The following is a 15,375-nucleotide window of genomic DNA, read 5'->3' as shown; positions in this document are numbered from 1 at the left end:
ACTGTGACGGGGATGTTGGTAACAGAGGAGGCTATATGTGTGTAGGGGCAGAGGAGACATGGGAACTTTATGTACTTTCCTCTCAATTTGCTGTGAACTTAAAACTGCTCTAAAAATTAAGATCTTAAAAAAATTAATTGTGTGGGAAAAAAAGCAGTTGGAGGTGAGACCAATGAGTTAAAACTTGAAGGACTTGATCATTCATATGTCTATTAATTTACTCAGCAAATAGTAGTGCTGATGCCAGGAATTTTCTTGACTCTGACACAGTATTTTTTTTTTTTTGCCACTTTATTTATTTTTAATTGAACGATAATTGCTTTACAGAATTTTGCTGTTTTCTGACAAACATCAGCCACAGGTGTACCCATGTCTCCTCCCTCCAGAATCTCCCCCCCGTCTCCCTGACACAGTATTACTGAACAAGACACAGAAAATCCTTGCCTTTATGGAGCTTCCATTTTCCTTATGAGACAGATATATAGTATTGTCTTATTTTTATGCCTGAAATAAAGGGGGTAAGAGAAAATGATGGGGATTAGGAGTCTATTTTTATATGTATATGTGTGTATGTATATGCATATACACATATGTACATACACCTATCTATATTTATCTTCTCTCTATATATCTAATATGTAACACTGAGAAAGAGATATATCCACATCCATGTCTATAGGGAGATAAATATTTCTCTATCTAAGACCTCTCAGGAGGTGGCATTTGAGTGGAGACCTAAAAGAAGTAATCAAGACATGTGAATATTGGAGAAAGAAATTTCAGTTGGATGTACATCAAATGTAAAAGCAGGAATGAATATGGTGTGTTCAGTGAAGGAAAGGAAGGCCAATATGATGAACCAGAATGAACAACAAAGAGAGTTATGGAGATAAGATTAGAGCGATAGGAGGAGTCAGGTTATGAGGCCATTGTTTTCTATGGCTAAAAATAAACATTTTGTTTTCTGTGTGATGGGCTGCTACTATAAGGTTCTGAGAAGGGAATGGGGATTAGTATTAATGGTCTGATTGAAATTTTAAAGGAATTTTTCTGGCTGCTGTGGGAACGAGGGTAGAGACAGAGAAACCAGTTAGAGGCTTCTCTATTTGATTATAGTAGTCTGGTTGCTACATGATGGTGGATAGGGCTAGAGTAGTAACAGCAAAGAGAACTGGTTAGATCTGAGATATCTTTTGAAGGAAGAAGTGACTGAATTTGTTCATGGATCCTCATTCATTCATACATTCATCCACGTTGAGAACTCAGCATGTGTCAGGCATTGGTCTAGTCAAGAGCTCTAATGGCTTGGGTTAGAGTGGTAGCGGTAGAGGTGGTAAGAAATTATTGAATTTGAGACACATTTTGCAGGTGTAGCTAAAAGAATTTGTCAATAGATTAGATGTAAGAGGTTAGACAAAAAGAACAGTCGGACATATGACTTTTAAGTTTCTGGCTGGAGTAACTTTGGGTGAATGGTGATGCTAATTAGTGACTTACAGAAATCTTAGTGAAGAGCAGGTTCTAAGAGGAGAATTATAATATACAAATGTTTAGTCTGTACCCATTAAACATCTGCATGGAGGTATTGAATAGGCAACTGGATATTCTTGCTCAGATTGCGGGGGATTAGACTGTGTGAACAAAATGTAGGGGAAGTGAACATGGGGATGGAAAAGAGAAGAATCAAGAATGACTCCTTGGCTTTTGGCTTTAAAAACTGGGTAGATGATTCTCTTTACTGACATGGGGAAGCAACTGTAATATACCCAGTTTTAGGTGGAAAAAAAATCTGCGTTTGCTGTTAGAATTGTGATAACTATTATATATCTATAAGGTTAAATTTCTTTTTCTCATGTTTGTAACTTTAAATGTTGTGTGCAAGCCCCCATCCGTGTTTTATCAATTCTAAACAGTATCTCTTGATTCTCTACTTTAAAGGTGAAGATATTAGTATTCCCACTTGTTCGTCTTCTCTATCACTCCATTTTCCATAGTTTGCTAGTTGTACCTTTACTCTTATGTTGTCAAAGTTAATGATAATTGCATGCTGTTCTAGAACACAAAATTTAAATTTAAGTATTGATTTTAAAAATTCAAAATCAGTAAAAAGTTACAAATAAATGATTTCAAAATATCACTTTCTAGATTCAGATTCAGTGCAATCCTACTCAAAGTCTCAAAGATTGATAGCTGATTAAAATTTATGTGGTAATGCAGAAGACTTAAACTATGTCCTTTATTAAAAGGAGAGCAAAGTTTCAGGGTGTAGACCACTTGATTTAAATACTTAGGCTAAAGGTGCAGTAATGAAGACAGTGGTTTTAGGATAGACATACAGCACAATGAGTAGAATAGAGAGCTCAGGAATAGGCCCTGTTCTGTGTTCTTTCTGTGGCCGCAAGAGAGGACTCGAAGAAGCTCAGGAAAAACAGTTTATTATACTCATATATCTGGAAACAGGAGCATGAATTGCCACATGGCATCACATGGTGGGAGCCTCAGAGTGGTCAGGAGGCAGAAAGGAGAAGAGAGGGGAAATTAGAGGCTAGCGCCTTTATTAAGGTTTCCGCTGGAAAGGTGAGGAAGGGTAAGATAAACAGTTCAGACTGGCTAATTTGAATATTCCCGGGAGATTTGAGCTATAGGAGTGGTCTCTAGTTGCCTGGTACCTGACTATGAATTTTAAAGTAGATGGAGGAGGTGGGTCTTTGATTGGTTAGTTTGCATATCAAAGGCATGCTCCCTGCTGAGCCTTTTGTTGTCTATTCCTTGGTGGTACTAGTGGTAAAGAACCTACCTGCCAGTGCAGGAGACATAAGAGATATGGGTTCGATCCCTGGATCAGGAAGATACCCTGGAGGAGGGCATGGCAACCCACTCCAGTATTCTTGCCTGGCGAATCCCATGGACAGAGGAACCTGGTGGGCTACAGTCCGTAGCGTCGCACAGAGTTGGACATGACTGAGGTGACTTAGCACGCATGCACGAGAACTGGCTAGCTCTGGGATGGGTAGTCTCTCTCCAGCCAGAAAGGTTTTTAAGATGTTGAAACATCATAATATATAGAAACATTTAAAAAACATAAATACAGTCCCACACATATATAGCCAGTTTATTTCTACAGAGGTGCCAAGGTAATTCAGTGTTGAAAGGATAGTTTTCTGTGTGTGTGTGTGTGTCTGATTTAAGTTTTTTAATCTTAATATTGAAAACAAGCTGAAATTAATGAATTCAAGCATTCATCAAAATGAAAACATACACCACATAAAGAATTAATCAGGAAGGATGGTCTTCAACAAATAGTGATAGATACACATATGGAAAAGAATTGATATATATATACAGCACCCCCTCCCCAACCACAGTCTCATAATAGACTACAGGGTTAAATGTAAAAGCCAAAGCTATAAAACTTATAGAAGAAAACTTAGGAGAAAATCTTTGAATTTTCTAGGTCAAGTTTCTCAGCCTGGACACAGAAAGCACTAACTATATAAGACATATGGATAAAGTGGACTTGATCAAAGTTGAAAATGAAAAGGCAAGCCACAAGCTGGGGAAAATGTTTGCAATTCATATATATCCGACCAAAGAGTTGTATCTGTAAATTTTAAACAGTGCTTGCAATTCAATAGTAAGATAATCTAGAAAAGTGGACAAAAGATTTGAATAGACACTTCAGTGAGATACACAGAAAAAAGGCTCAGTATCATTAGTCATCAGAGAAATGAAAATGAAAACCACAATGAGATACCATTATATACTCACTAGAATGGCTAAAATGGTAAAGACCAACTATACCAACAGAGAAGGCAATGGCACCCCACTCCAGTACTCTTGCCTGGAAAATCCCATGGATGGAGGGGCCTGATAGACTGCAGTCCATGGGGTCGCTGAGAGTCGGACACGACTGAGCGACTTCACTTTCCCTTTTCACTTTCATGCTCTGAAGAAGGAAATGGCAACCCACTCCAGTGTTCTTGTCTGGAGAATCCCAGGGACGGCGGAGCCTGGTGGGCTGCTGTCTATGGGGTCGCACAGAGTCGGACACGACTGAAGCGACTTAGCAGCAGCAGCAGCAACTATACCAAGTGCTAACAAGGAAGTAGAACAACTGGAACCTCATACTCTGCTGGTGGGAATGGAGATGTTATAACTGCTTTGGAAAAGTAGCATACTTTCTATAAGTGTTAAATGTACACTTACCAACTAACCTAGCATTCTTCTCCTAGGTAGGTGTGTGTGTATTTGTATTCATGTGTGTATGTGTGTATGCACATAGATACACATGTAATTTACTATTTCTCAGCCATAAAAAACAACTGTTGATGCTTGCAACAACTTGACTGAATCTTTCACAGAGGCAATAAAGCCAGATGGAGAGTAGTAGTGTGTTCTAGAACAGGCACAACTAGTCTGTAATAATGGAGACCAGATCTTTGGTTGTTGGGGATGGAGGGCTTGAATGTGAAGGCCCACAAAGGAACTTTTGGAAGTAATAACATTCTATATCTTAATTTTGGTGTTTTCACCTCAAACTATACTCTTAAATGGACACGTTTTATTGTAATATAATTATATCTTAATGCATTCTTTAAAAAATATTGCTCACTCCACAACTATTAAGCATGCATAGATCTTATTTCTTCCTCTCTAATAAAGTGATCACAACCTTTAAGCCACTCAAGGAATGAGACTGCTGTTTGAGGAAACCATTTTAAGGGGGTAAGCATGAGGCAAGGAAGACCAAGCAGAAAGTGAAAGCAGTGATCTGGATCAGAGATACTTTTAGCATTGCATTCAACTCTACCACTTACTCAAAATCATGCCAGTAGTAAGGAGATGTTTTGGAACTCTCTTGTAAAGAGACTTCTGGTTAATACTTTCTTTTTCAGTCACTCCTTAATCCCATTCTCTGCCCCATACATTGTCTTCAGTTCTGGATTCTTGTTGGAGTTCTGCTTGGCAGGAGTTGAAGATTTTGAAGATAACTAACTCAAAAACTTGCCTGCCACTTTGAGGCAGCCTCGTTTGCCCTGTTTCTTTAGCCTGTCCTCTTATCCTCACTTTCTGACTTACAGAAAAGAGGTTAAACCCTTCATCCACTGATGGCCCTTCTGGTTTACTTTGGGAGTTAAAAACTTGTTAGATTACTTGTGTTGGGGAGATAAAATGCATGTGCCCATCTGCCATGTTCCACTAGAACTCAGCATTGACATTTCAATTAATCTAGCATGGAGATTTCTTTCAAGGAAAATTGGAAGTGTGTAGAGAATTATTTATTTTGCCCTTCCAGATAAAATGTATCAATTGCATCATTCCATCTTGATATGACCTCTCTGTAGGTCAGAGGTTGGCAAACTTTTTTGGTGGAGGGCCAGATAATAATTTTTTTTTTTATCAGTGATAAAAGATCTATGATTCTGTAATATCCATTCCTAACAAATATGTGAATTATGTCAGAAAGGCATGAAACCTCCTTGGGCATGCTTTGTGGATTGTAAGATTTCTGTCACAGCTCTTCAGCTTTGTTGTTGTAGTATGAAAAGAGTGAGTGTAAGCTGTGAATGTGGCTGTTTCAATAAAACTTTCCAAAAATAGGTGTCAGAATGGATTTGACCAGAACCTTGTACTAGATGGTGATTGACTTACTTTGGGACACATGTTGTTATTTATTATGAGGTTCCTCAATTAACCAGGAGACTGTAATTCCCATTTTCCTAAGGAGTAATTATTTATTTATTTTGTCAACTTCTTGCCCTGTAGCCATCCTCTTGCCTTACTCTGTCTTTATATTTGGCCCTATCTGTCTAATTTGATTAAGGCTGTGGGAAGGCACTCTTGTTCTACATTTGATACAGCATCCAGAAAGCTTTTAAAGTGATAAGTCTAATGTCTATCACGAGGTCTCTAGCGTGCTCTACGGAGATTTTATGCAAGATTTTAATCAATACCTGTCAGTCAACTGTAGCTTGTTACACAGACTGCTTAGCTTCCCAGTTTTCTTTCCCCAGATTCCAGCTTTTCAGGTCTTCAGGCATCTGTCAACCTGCAGTTCATTAGTGTACTACATTGAAGAGTGAAGAAGATATTATTTATTTGCCATTAAGAGGTCTGCAAGTGAATGGAAAACTGTTGGGCCTTCTTTCTTTCCTGCAAGTTGCATGGCAACTCAAATATCCTAAGTTTTGCTCATGGGAGACAAACTGTAGATGATTGTGCATATTAGTGGTTATTAATTGTGGCTAATAATACTGGTTATCAATCACAAATGAACTTGTTGAATAAGCTGGCTTAAAAGAGTTCATTTTCTTTTTTCTACAGTTTAAGCCAATTTCCTTCATCTTTAAATGACCCCAAATCGGAGGAATATACCATTCTACATTTTCATAAGTCTCACATGGAGAGGTTTCAGGGGCTTTCCACATGGCACTAGTGATAAAGAACCCACCTGCCAATACAGGAGACATTAGAGACACGGGTTTGGTCCCTGGGTTGGGAAGATCTCTTGGAGAAGGGCATGGCAACCCACTCCAGTATTCTTGCCTGGAGAATCCCACGGACAGAGCAGCCTAGCTGTCTACAGTCCATAGGGTTGCAAAGAGTCGACACAACTGAAGCTTACTTAGCATGCATGTACAAGGAGGTTTCATGCCCTTTTGACATAATTCACGTATTTGTTAGAAATGTATATTACAGAATCATAGATTTTTTTTATCATTGAGAAGCTGCCTTAGAGATGATTGAATCCAGTCCTATTACAGAATAAATGTCTAGTAAGCCCTTAGTTGTAAATTAGATGTGTTTTACCCAGGCTAGGCTCAATATATATTGACCCTTCCCACATGCTATCCCACAAAATAATAAGTTGCCCTAAAATGAGTGTTTAATCCAACCAAAATTCAATGTTAAATAGTGTTTAAATGGGTTATTAAGCGGTAGTGGCTTTGTGTCCAACTTAGGGAGGAAAACATTACGATAATAGTGTAAAGGTTATTTTGTGTAAGAAAGAAGAAATAAATGGGTTTTCTCTTTTTGTCCTAACATTTCATCAGTCCTCTCCTTTCATAATTAAGCAATCAAGACCGTCTTAGAGTGGTCAGAGCAAGAATTGTTAGGAATTTTCCTGATCTTCTTTTTGGATGGCCTAAATTTAAAATAAACAGTGATAAATATATAGTAAATTATATCTCCTAAATGGTACTTATTTTAGAATAAATCATCAGATATCTGTTGCACACCTCTTATATGCATGATACAGTCGTGTCCAACTCTTTATGACCCCATGGTCTGTAGCCCTTCAGGATCCTCTGTCCAAGAAATTTCCCAGGCAAGAATACTGAAGTGGGTTGCATTTCCTACTCCAGGGGATCTTCCTGACCCAGGGATCGAACCTGTATCTCTTGCGTCTCCTGAATTTGCAGGCAGGTTCTTTATTACTAGTGCCACATGGGGAGCTCAAAAATAAAATAATAATGTTTAAAAATTGATGAAAGTTTACTGAGTCTTTGTGTTACAAAAGATTTCTTTGGTGTTACAAAATAATTTATTTAAGCATTTTTTTCATATTTAAAAATTAATACATTTAAGGGATTATTGGCGTTACAACCAGGTTTTCCAAAATAAACAAACATTAAGAAGTTGTGTATATTAATAGTGATTTTACTTTTTTCCCTTTCATATAAAAATGCTTCCCCCTGAATCACCATTACTAGATATAAGAAAGATAATTATGTTTGCTTCTATTTATAAATATAATACATGATATTTGTAAAAGATAACAGTATTGGGAAACTATACAGGGAAGAACAAAAAAGGCTTTTTCTTATAGGAAAAACTGGAAAATTAGTGCCAATTTTCTAATATTTTAACAAATCTACAGTGAGCATTCTTCAGCTTATTTATGTATATCATTTAAGTTAGGGTTAATCACATTATAAATATTACTTCTATGCCAGCAAAATGCGCATTAAAAATTCTAATGTTCACTACCAAACACTCATCAGAAGGATTAGGGAAACTTATAATTCTAACGAGGAGTTAGAGAGTCCTCACTTGCCTACACCCTAGAAACTTTCGAATACAGTTATTTTCATTTATCTTTAGCACACTAATGGGTCACCTGTGATATTTTGTGTCTATTAGCATTTCTTTGATCACTGTTTTATTTTTTGTTTTTTTGTTTATTGGCATTTCTTTTTTAGGCATGAATTTTCTCTTCATTTCTTTCATTTTTTCCCCCTAATTTTATGGAAATATTCACCCTTTTCTTAGTTATTCTATAAGACCTCCTTGTATTTTGGAGACATTTAACACTATCCACATACATAGTTTAGATTTTTGTTTTCCTAGTTTGTTCTTTATTTTTCAACCATATTTGAGGTATTAGGTTTTCTTCTTTCTTATATACAAGTTGTTTATTTTTATATTGTTTAGCATTCTTAAATGCAATCTTACCTTAATTTCCCTAGAGAATTCAGTGCTATTAAAACTACATAAAAATGTCTTTGTATAAACAAAGGAGGTTTACTTCTAGGCTCAGATAATTATAAACAAGTTTGTCACCTTTCTAGAATGTCTGATTGGACATTTACAAGTCCTATTGGATTGGAACAATTCTTCACTGTATGGGACTGTCTTATGCAGGATGCCTAGCATTTCTGGCTCCTGACTAGTAAGTGCCCATGGTGCTCCCCAAGCATTGTGTGAAACAAAAATACCCCCAATAAAATGCCCATCCAACCCCCAAGATTAGGATTACTCCCACTGAAAACCATTGGGTTTAGTTCATCAGTTTATGTGTTGAATTAATATAAATACTAAAAACATATGAAAATGTATACACTCTGAAGTTGTTTTTGAGTCATACATATATATACATGGAGTTGAGTCAAAGATGTCTTAATTTCTTTTTTGCCCCATCTAAAATTCTTCTCTCCTTGCCTTTGTTTCTTAATTCAGTATTTTAATTTCCTTTGTCTTTCATGCTAATTTGTGCTTATTATACTTTATTGTTAATTTTTAACTATGAGAACAGAAAACATTACAGTTAGTGTTGTGAATAAAATCTTAGTTGTACCCTGTATTTGTAGTAATAGAGGAAAATAGGAAAAAGTAGATCAAGGGCTTATCTTTGAGAAAGGGGTAGATATGTAATATGTATGTGTTCTTATGTAATGTGTCCTTGAGGTCTGCATCAGATGGCTCAGATGGTAAAAAATCTGCCTGCAATATGGGAGACCTGGGTTCAATCCTTGGGGTGGGAAGATCTCCTGGAGAAGGGAATGGCTACCCACGCTAATATTCTTGCCTGGAGAATCCCATGGACAGAGGAGCCTGGCTAGCTGCACTCCATGGTTGAAGTTTGTAGAGTGAAGATAATGCCTAATGTTTTTGTATGATTGTGAGGTTTTCTTCGAAGTCAAATGTGGTTGCCTAAAAGATTTCTTTTTAAACCTTTTCTGGTGGTTTTCTTCTATTAGTAAGCCTATGATAAGCCTACAGTTAATGTTTTAAAAACATGGTTTTTAGTATCATAGTTTCTAGTGGTATGATTACCTTTTATATAGACCTGGTTTAAGATGAAAATAATGAACTGTTTTGCGAAAGCAAGTGGGACGATAAGTATGTTGTCCAGTGTTTCTGTGCAGTGATCTAGGAATAGCCTTAAGAGATAAATTGTCTACTTTCTAATTATTGCTGAGAATAAGAACTCATTTTACTTATGTTAAAGAAATAAAATCATTTTTGACAAGAGTTTTCTAAAATTTAGAAACTTCATTCTAAATAATGTCATCTAACAGATCTGTTGGTTTGTTACCTGGGCTTCATGTTGTAGTTACTTTTCCCTGATAAGCTTCCAAAAGGCTGAGCTGCTCAAAGCTGGAGGTTTTAACGTGAAAGTTATGGGTGATCTCTAATAGTTAAGTTTCAATTAAAATCTGCTCTTAAGATCATTTAATCCATTATCTTAGCCTTATTTTGCTAGTTGCAGTTCTTTTCCAGCCAGACACTTTCAATACCAAATGAAAACTTTTGCACCAAAGTGATGGCTCTCTCCTCAATCAATAATCAAAAATATCCATGCTCTAGTTTCCTGTCAGTGAGAATGACTGTGAATTTGTCTGTTACTCACCCTCATTCAAAGACCAGTTGAAGGAAAGAAAGTGTATAGATATCTCTGAGTCAGTATACTCCAACCTGACTTCCCAAAGGATGGTAATAACAGTAATAGGAAACTCTGTATTAACTTATTTATATAAGTTTCTTAAATACAGAGCATTTTAGAACTTTCAGTCGGCTAAAAATATTTTGAATCTCTAAGCAGGTTCTACAATATGAAATGTTTTTCAAACTTATTTGACAGTGTAACCATATTAATTTTAAGGATCTTACAGCACATTGGTACTTACTAATTGTTAGTTCAGGATTAGCCCCCTGAGCAATAGAAATCTTTTCTTTCACTGAGTTATAGTCTATTGACATTAGAAGCAGCTCTATGAAAGGCCATTGTGTTGTGAGCTATTGTCGAAGACATTGTCCAGTATACTGATTAGCATTCTTGGAATAAATCCCTTGTGTGATTTAATACTTGGTAAATCTATGTGTTTTTCTCTTCTGTCAGAAGAGAATTATGATTTCTTTTTGCTTTGCCTGTAAGGCAACTCATATAAATGTAGCGCACAAGCGCAATCATTACTTCTCTCTCCTGTTTAGCTTACTAAGAATTTGTACTCTCTTTCTGTATATTTATGTAGCTTGGTAGTTAGATTCCAGCTCTTGAGCCTTACTTTCATTATTTTTAATATAAGGATAATATCTACCATTTGGATTATTGTGAAAATCAAGTGAAATATTTTTTAATTGCTTAGCCCTGTATCTAACACACTATAGAATGCTAAGTAATGCTAGAACACTTTTTTTCCCCATAATTTTAACATTGCATTTTGTTTATATTATTACAATCTTATCTGATACTCACCTCTCTTTGAAACACTCACTTTTATTTGGAAATGAGTCAAGTATAAATGGGGCTTCCTAGGTTGCACAGTGGTAAAGAATTTACCAGCCAGTGGAGAAGATGCAAGAGATGCAGGTTCCATCCCTGGGAAGATACCCTGGAGTAGGAAGTGGCAACCCAGTCCAGTTTTCTTGCCTGGAGAATCCCATGGACAGAGGAGCCTGGCAGGCTATAATCCATGGGATCTCAAAGGGTTGAACACGAATGAGCGACTGAGCACACAAAGAAAGTATAAATACTTAAAAAAAAATCACATTAAGAGCATTGCCATAGTGAATAAGAAGGAATGAAATGAGGCAATTGTGAGTAGAGTTGATAAAAGAAATTATGTACCCTTTGTAAACAATGTCTCCAAGGTTTGGTTTACTAGGAGATTCTGGTAAACAAACCGTGCCTTCACCCAGCAACCTAGCACAAGCAGTCTTTCTGAGCAAAATGCTGGCTTGAACTTGAATCTCAGTCACAGCTTCAGAGTAGCTGCAACTACTGTTTTGGTTATGCTGCATGTTGTGCTAATAAGTGGAAAAGAGACACCTCTTGTAGGGAGATTTCATACGCCCAGCATGTGGGAAGCAGATTTATAATCTCTGAAAGAAGACAATGTGAGCATCAGGCATTTCAGAGATAGAACTTACAGCTCTCATTTGGAAAAGAAATATTTGATATTTGGTCTAGCTATCTCCCTCTCACCAGGGTTAAATATTAGACACTCTGGATTATATTTCCATATAGAAGCAATGCCATATAAAGGGAGTCATGGCATTTCAGACTCGAGGACAATGTCTGTCCATTTAGTCCTCTCCCTCCTAGTGTTTTGAGATTGGTGACTGGCTCTGAGGTCTCTTCAGCCCCACCAGCACATGGCTAGGACTCTGGGCTAAGTGACTGTGTAATTTATCCTCCCAACCACACTTTTCAGAATGCTAATAATTAGGCTAGGACAACATAAATAAACCAAGACAGTTTTGAGTAAAAATGGCCTTTGGTCATTTTGGCTAATAACTCCTTTCTATGTTATCTTAAAAAACAAAAGGATTTTCTATTTTTAAAAATTTTGTTAGCCCTCCTGATACTTCTGTACTTATTATAGCAGCACAGAAATTCAGATAGCTATCTGTCCTGTTTTGATTTTTCTGAACCATGTGTTTTATTTTCTAATTTGGAGTGATGTTTTCTTTTTGTATTCAAAATCACTGTCTATTAAGGAATCCTATTTAATCACCTAAGAGACTATCTTATGAATTATTAAGAAAGACATAATCATTCTTTCTTTGGATGCTGCCAGCCAGGTAATAACCACGGGGCAAATAAAGGATAAAGGTGAAATGGAAGCTTTTGATGTCCATACTTGGTAATTGCATACTAAATCCTGGATCAGTAATAGTATTAGAATATTGCTTTCCTTTTCTATTTGCAGTTATATTTAGGCTATTAAAATTAAGTTAATGTTGATGACTCTCAACATTCAAAACCCGTATAAAAGAAAGTTAAATTTTTATGTCTTATACGCCCTCCTCACTCTTGTCTTAACAGAAAAAAGCTTGGCAGGACCACAAGCGAGAATGCAAATGCCTTAAAAGCTGCAAACCCAGATATCCTCCTGACTCTGTCCGGCTACTTGGCAGAGTTGTTTTCAAACTTGTGAGTATAAAACTTGTGAAATATGCTTGGGTTTGAACTTAACATAAGCACTTGCAATTGCATGTAGTATTCACATTTAAGGCTAAATTTAAATCTGTATTAAAGTAGAAGGTGGATTATTCCAGGGAGTATCTTAAGACAAAACTTGCTATTTTCTATTAATCACAGCATTGGTGGCAGTGATGAAGTGCATGGCCCCCTTTTTGAAGTCCCTGTATGTGTTCTCTTGGGAATGGAGACATACGGTCCTATGTTTGGGGCATGAGATGTTAGTGATTCCTGTTACATTGCCTCGATTGCTGTTCTACTGAGAACTAATGCACAGGGCAAGTATATCATTTTTTGGGGTTGCTTCTTTAAGTGAGATTTTAATTAGATGATTCAAGGAAGAGTGCTTTTTGGTTTTTTTTAAAGCTAACATGCATTGAAATTGTTTCTCCCATTTCTCTTCCTACTTTGCCAAAGTGGCTAGTGGGTTCTATGAAATCACTCTTTGGTAATACCTTCCAGCTTTTGTTTTTCCCAGGCTTTAGCATGAATATCTCTTTATTGCAAGCTTCAACTCTATTCTGTCCTGTTGTTTATTAACTATTTTGCAATAAAATTTTATAGGGGTTTTTAGGAATGTAAAAGTATATACCTAAAACCAGTGCAGTGTTTTATATCAGCTACATCAGTACTAAAAAATGAATTTAGAATAGCAAATGGGTATTACCTTTGGACTGATTATACAGCATCTGTCACATATACTTACTGCTATTTTCAAATGTATATATTGTATTACACTAAACTCAATAATACACAAATTTATTTCAAAGTTTTAGTAAATTGAAAGCAACTTTGTTATTATGCATTCCTTTAATTACTTGATATTAAAAGTATAATAATATGATATTTGAGCCTGAACTTTGTCAACTTTATCAATATTGAAAAGATAGAGAACCACTGTTAGAGCAGAATTAGGCTGCTTCAGAATCACCCAAGGTACTAGTTCTCAATCTCCACCCCCAACCTACTGAGTCAGAATCTAATAGAAAGCAGTATTAATGATCGCTCCCTTCTATTGAGCACTTACTATTTCCAGGCCATGTGCTAATTGCTTTACATGTTAAACATATTTTATCCCACAACAACTCAGTGTTATACATTACTTCTTATGTGTGTTTCATATAAGAAAATTCACTCCTTTTGCCCCAAGGTTGCACATTTTATAATAAACTCTTATTTTTATTCATCTATCTTTGCTTTTCTGTAATAGTTAATAATAAAATCCTTGCAATGACACAAGTCAAAAGAATTTTGTGTTTAGAAATTAAACTGGTGTGTCAAGTTGCAGCACATTTTAACATGATGAAGAGAAGGAATATATAGAAAATTGTCTTTTTAACAGACTTGCATTTAAATATCTAAAGATACCTAAACATATTCATGTATATATTGGAACACTTTAAATTATTTTTGGTGTTTTCCTTCTTTCTTCATAGATGCAAGAAACACCCTCTGAATCGGAAAAACTTTACTCATTTTATGATCTGGAGTCAAGTAAGTGATTGTCTTACCAGCATTTTAAAAGTTCTATCATTTATTTGCTGAGCTGATGAGCTGCTTTATTTTTGCCTTTGTTTTTCTGTCTCTGTATGTGAGGCAACAAACCTTTTCAAGTTTTTATGTAGACTGACACATTAGCTTATTTAATTTATTCCAGGATAGCTTTGGCCATAGAGGGGTTTGTGAAGCGCCATAGAGGAGTCTTAAGTTAGGCAGTGAGGGGAATATAACCCTTAGTCAAGTTGACAAGATAATTCCACTTCTGTTTTCCCCTCTGTTGTTCTCTTCGTCCACTCTTGGCTTCTTTTTGATGTCGGGGAACAGTAATATGAATGGGGGGCTCCAAGGAACATTTAGGTTCACTAGCCCTTTAGATAATATGGAAAATAGAAGGTACTGATGACTTAGGCTCTCTGACAGCACTGAGTGTTGTTCAACTCCTGAACTACCATGGCAGAGGCCAACCTCCCTGAGAACACTGAGAGGCTTTGCATCTGAGTGTTTAGTGAGTGCAAGGTTTATTTTTCTTTCATATTGGCACAGATCCTCTTCAATGAAGTTGCAAATGACTGCAGCTCAAAAATAGCAAGAGCTTGTGGAGTAAATGTGCTATACAGTTTAATATTTCTGGATGGAGACTAATAAAATGATCTAGTACAGATTTATGGTTATGGAATCCTGAGTGCCAATGATAATAAATTATTATTTAAGAAATCATTGGCTTAATTGTTCTGTTGCACAAGTAATTTAAAGAAAATATGTAGACCTGACATGAGCAACAGAGTAATGGTGTAGTTCATCTTGATCTATGTTTTCAAGTTTTAATAGAGAACTAATTAGTCATTTTTTCTTGTTATATTACTGCAAGATAATTAACATCTCTTAAAGTGAGTTTTACTATGAACAGTAGCCCTGCTCAGCAGCAGTGTCATCCATGCTGCCTTAAGTGAAGTGCTCTCAAATATTATTAATTGAATTGTGCACTCTTAGCCTTCACAACACTTTGTGGTATAAATGAAACTGAGTTTTTCAAGGAGTGATACTGGTTTTGGAACTTTCTCCTTCTGTTTGAATGGAAATCTTATATATCTTGTTTATTCATTCTGTAAAGAACTTGAAGATGCGATTTCTTTGGTTGATCCATGTTTTCTTCTTGATGTACTTTC

The 15,375-nt window shown here is 36.2% G+C and overlaps 1 protein-coding gene across 5 annotated transcripts in view; it reads left to right on the top strand.

The window, feature by feature from the left end:
* SMYD3 (SET and MYND domain containing 3) overlaps nucleotides 1-15,375 on the top strand; it is a 714,859-nt gene that overhangs the window by 162,084 nt on the left and 537,400 nt on the right. For all 5 annotated transcript variants that reach the window (XM_081486882.1, XM_081486881.1, XM_081486880.1 and 2 more), the window contains 2 exons: nucleotides 12,554-12,661; nucleotides 14,146-14,203. In XM_081486882.1, the coding sequence (XP_081343008.1) occupies nucleotides 12,554-12,661; nucleotides 14,146-14,203 (166 nt within the window). The remainder of the gene's footprint in view (nucleotides 1-12,553; nucleotides 12,662-14,145; nucleotides 14,204-15,375) is intronic.

This window comes from Giraffa tippelskirchi, chromosome 5 (assembly GCF_054371585.1).
Source record: "Giraffa tippelskirchi isolate mGirTip1 chromosome 5, T2T-mGirTip1v1.2.pri, whole genome shotgun sequence".
Lineage (NCBI taxonomy): Eukaryota > Metazoa > Chordata > Mammalia > Artiodactyla > Giraffidae > Giraffa > Giraffa tippelskirchi.
The sequence above is the reverse complement of the archived record's forward strand: the minus strand, read 5'-3'. Positions and strand labels throughout refer to the sequence as shown.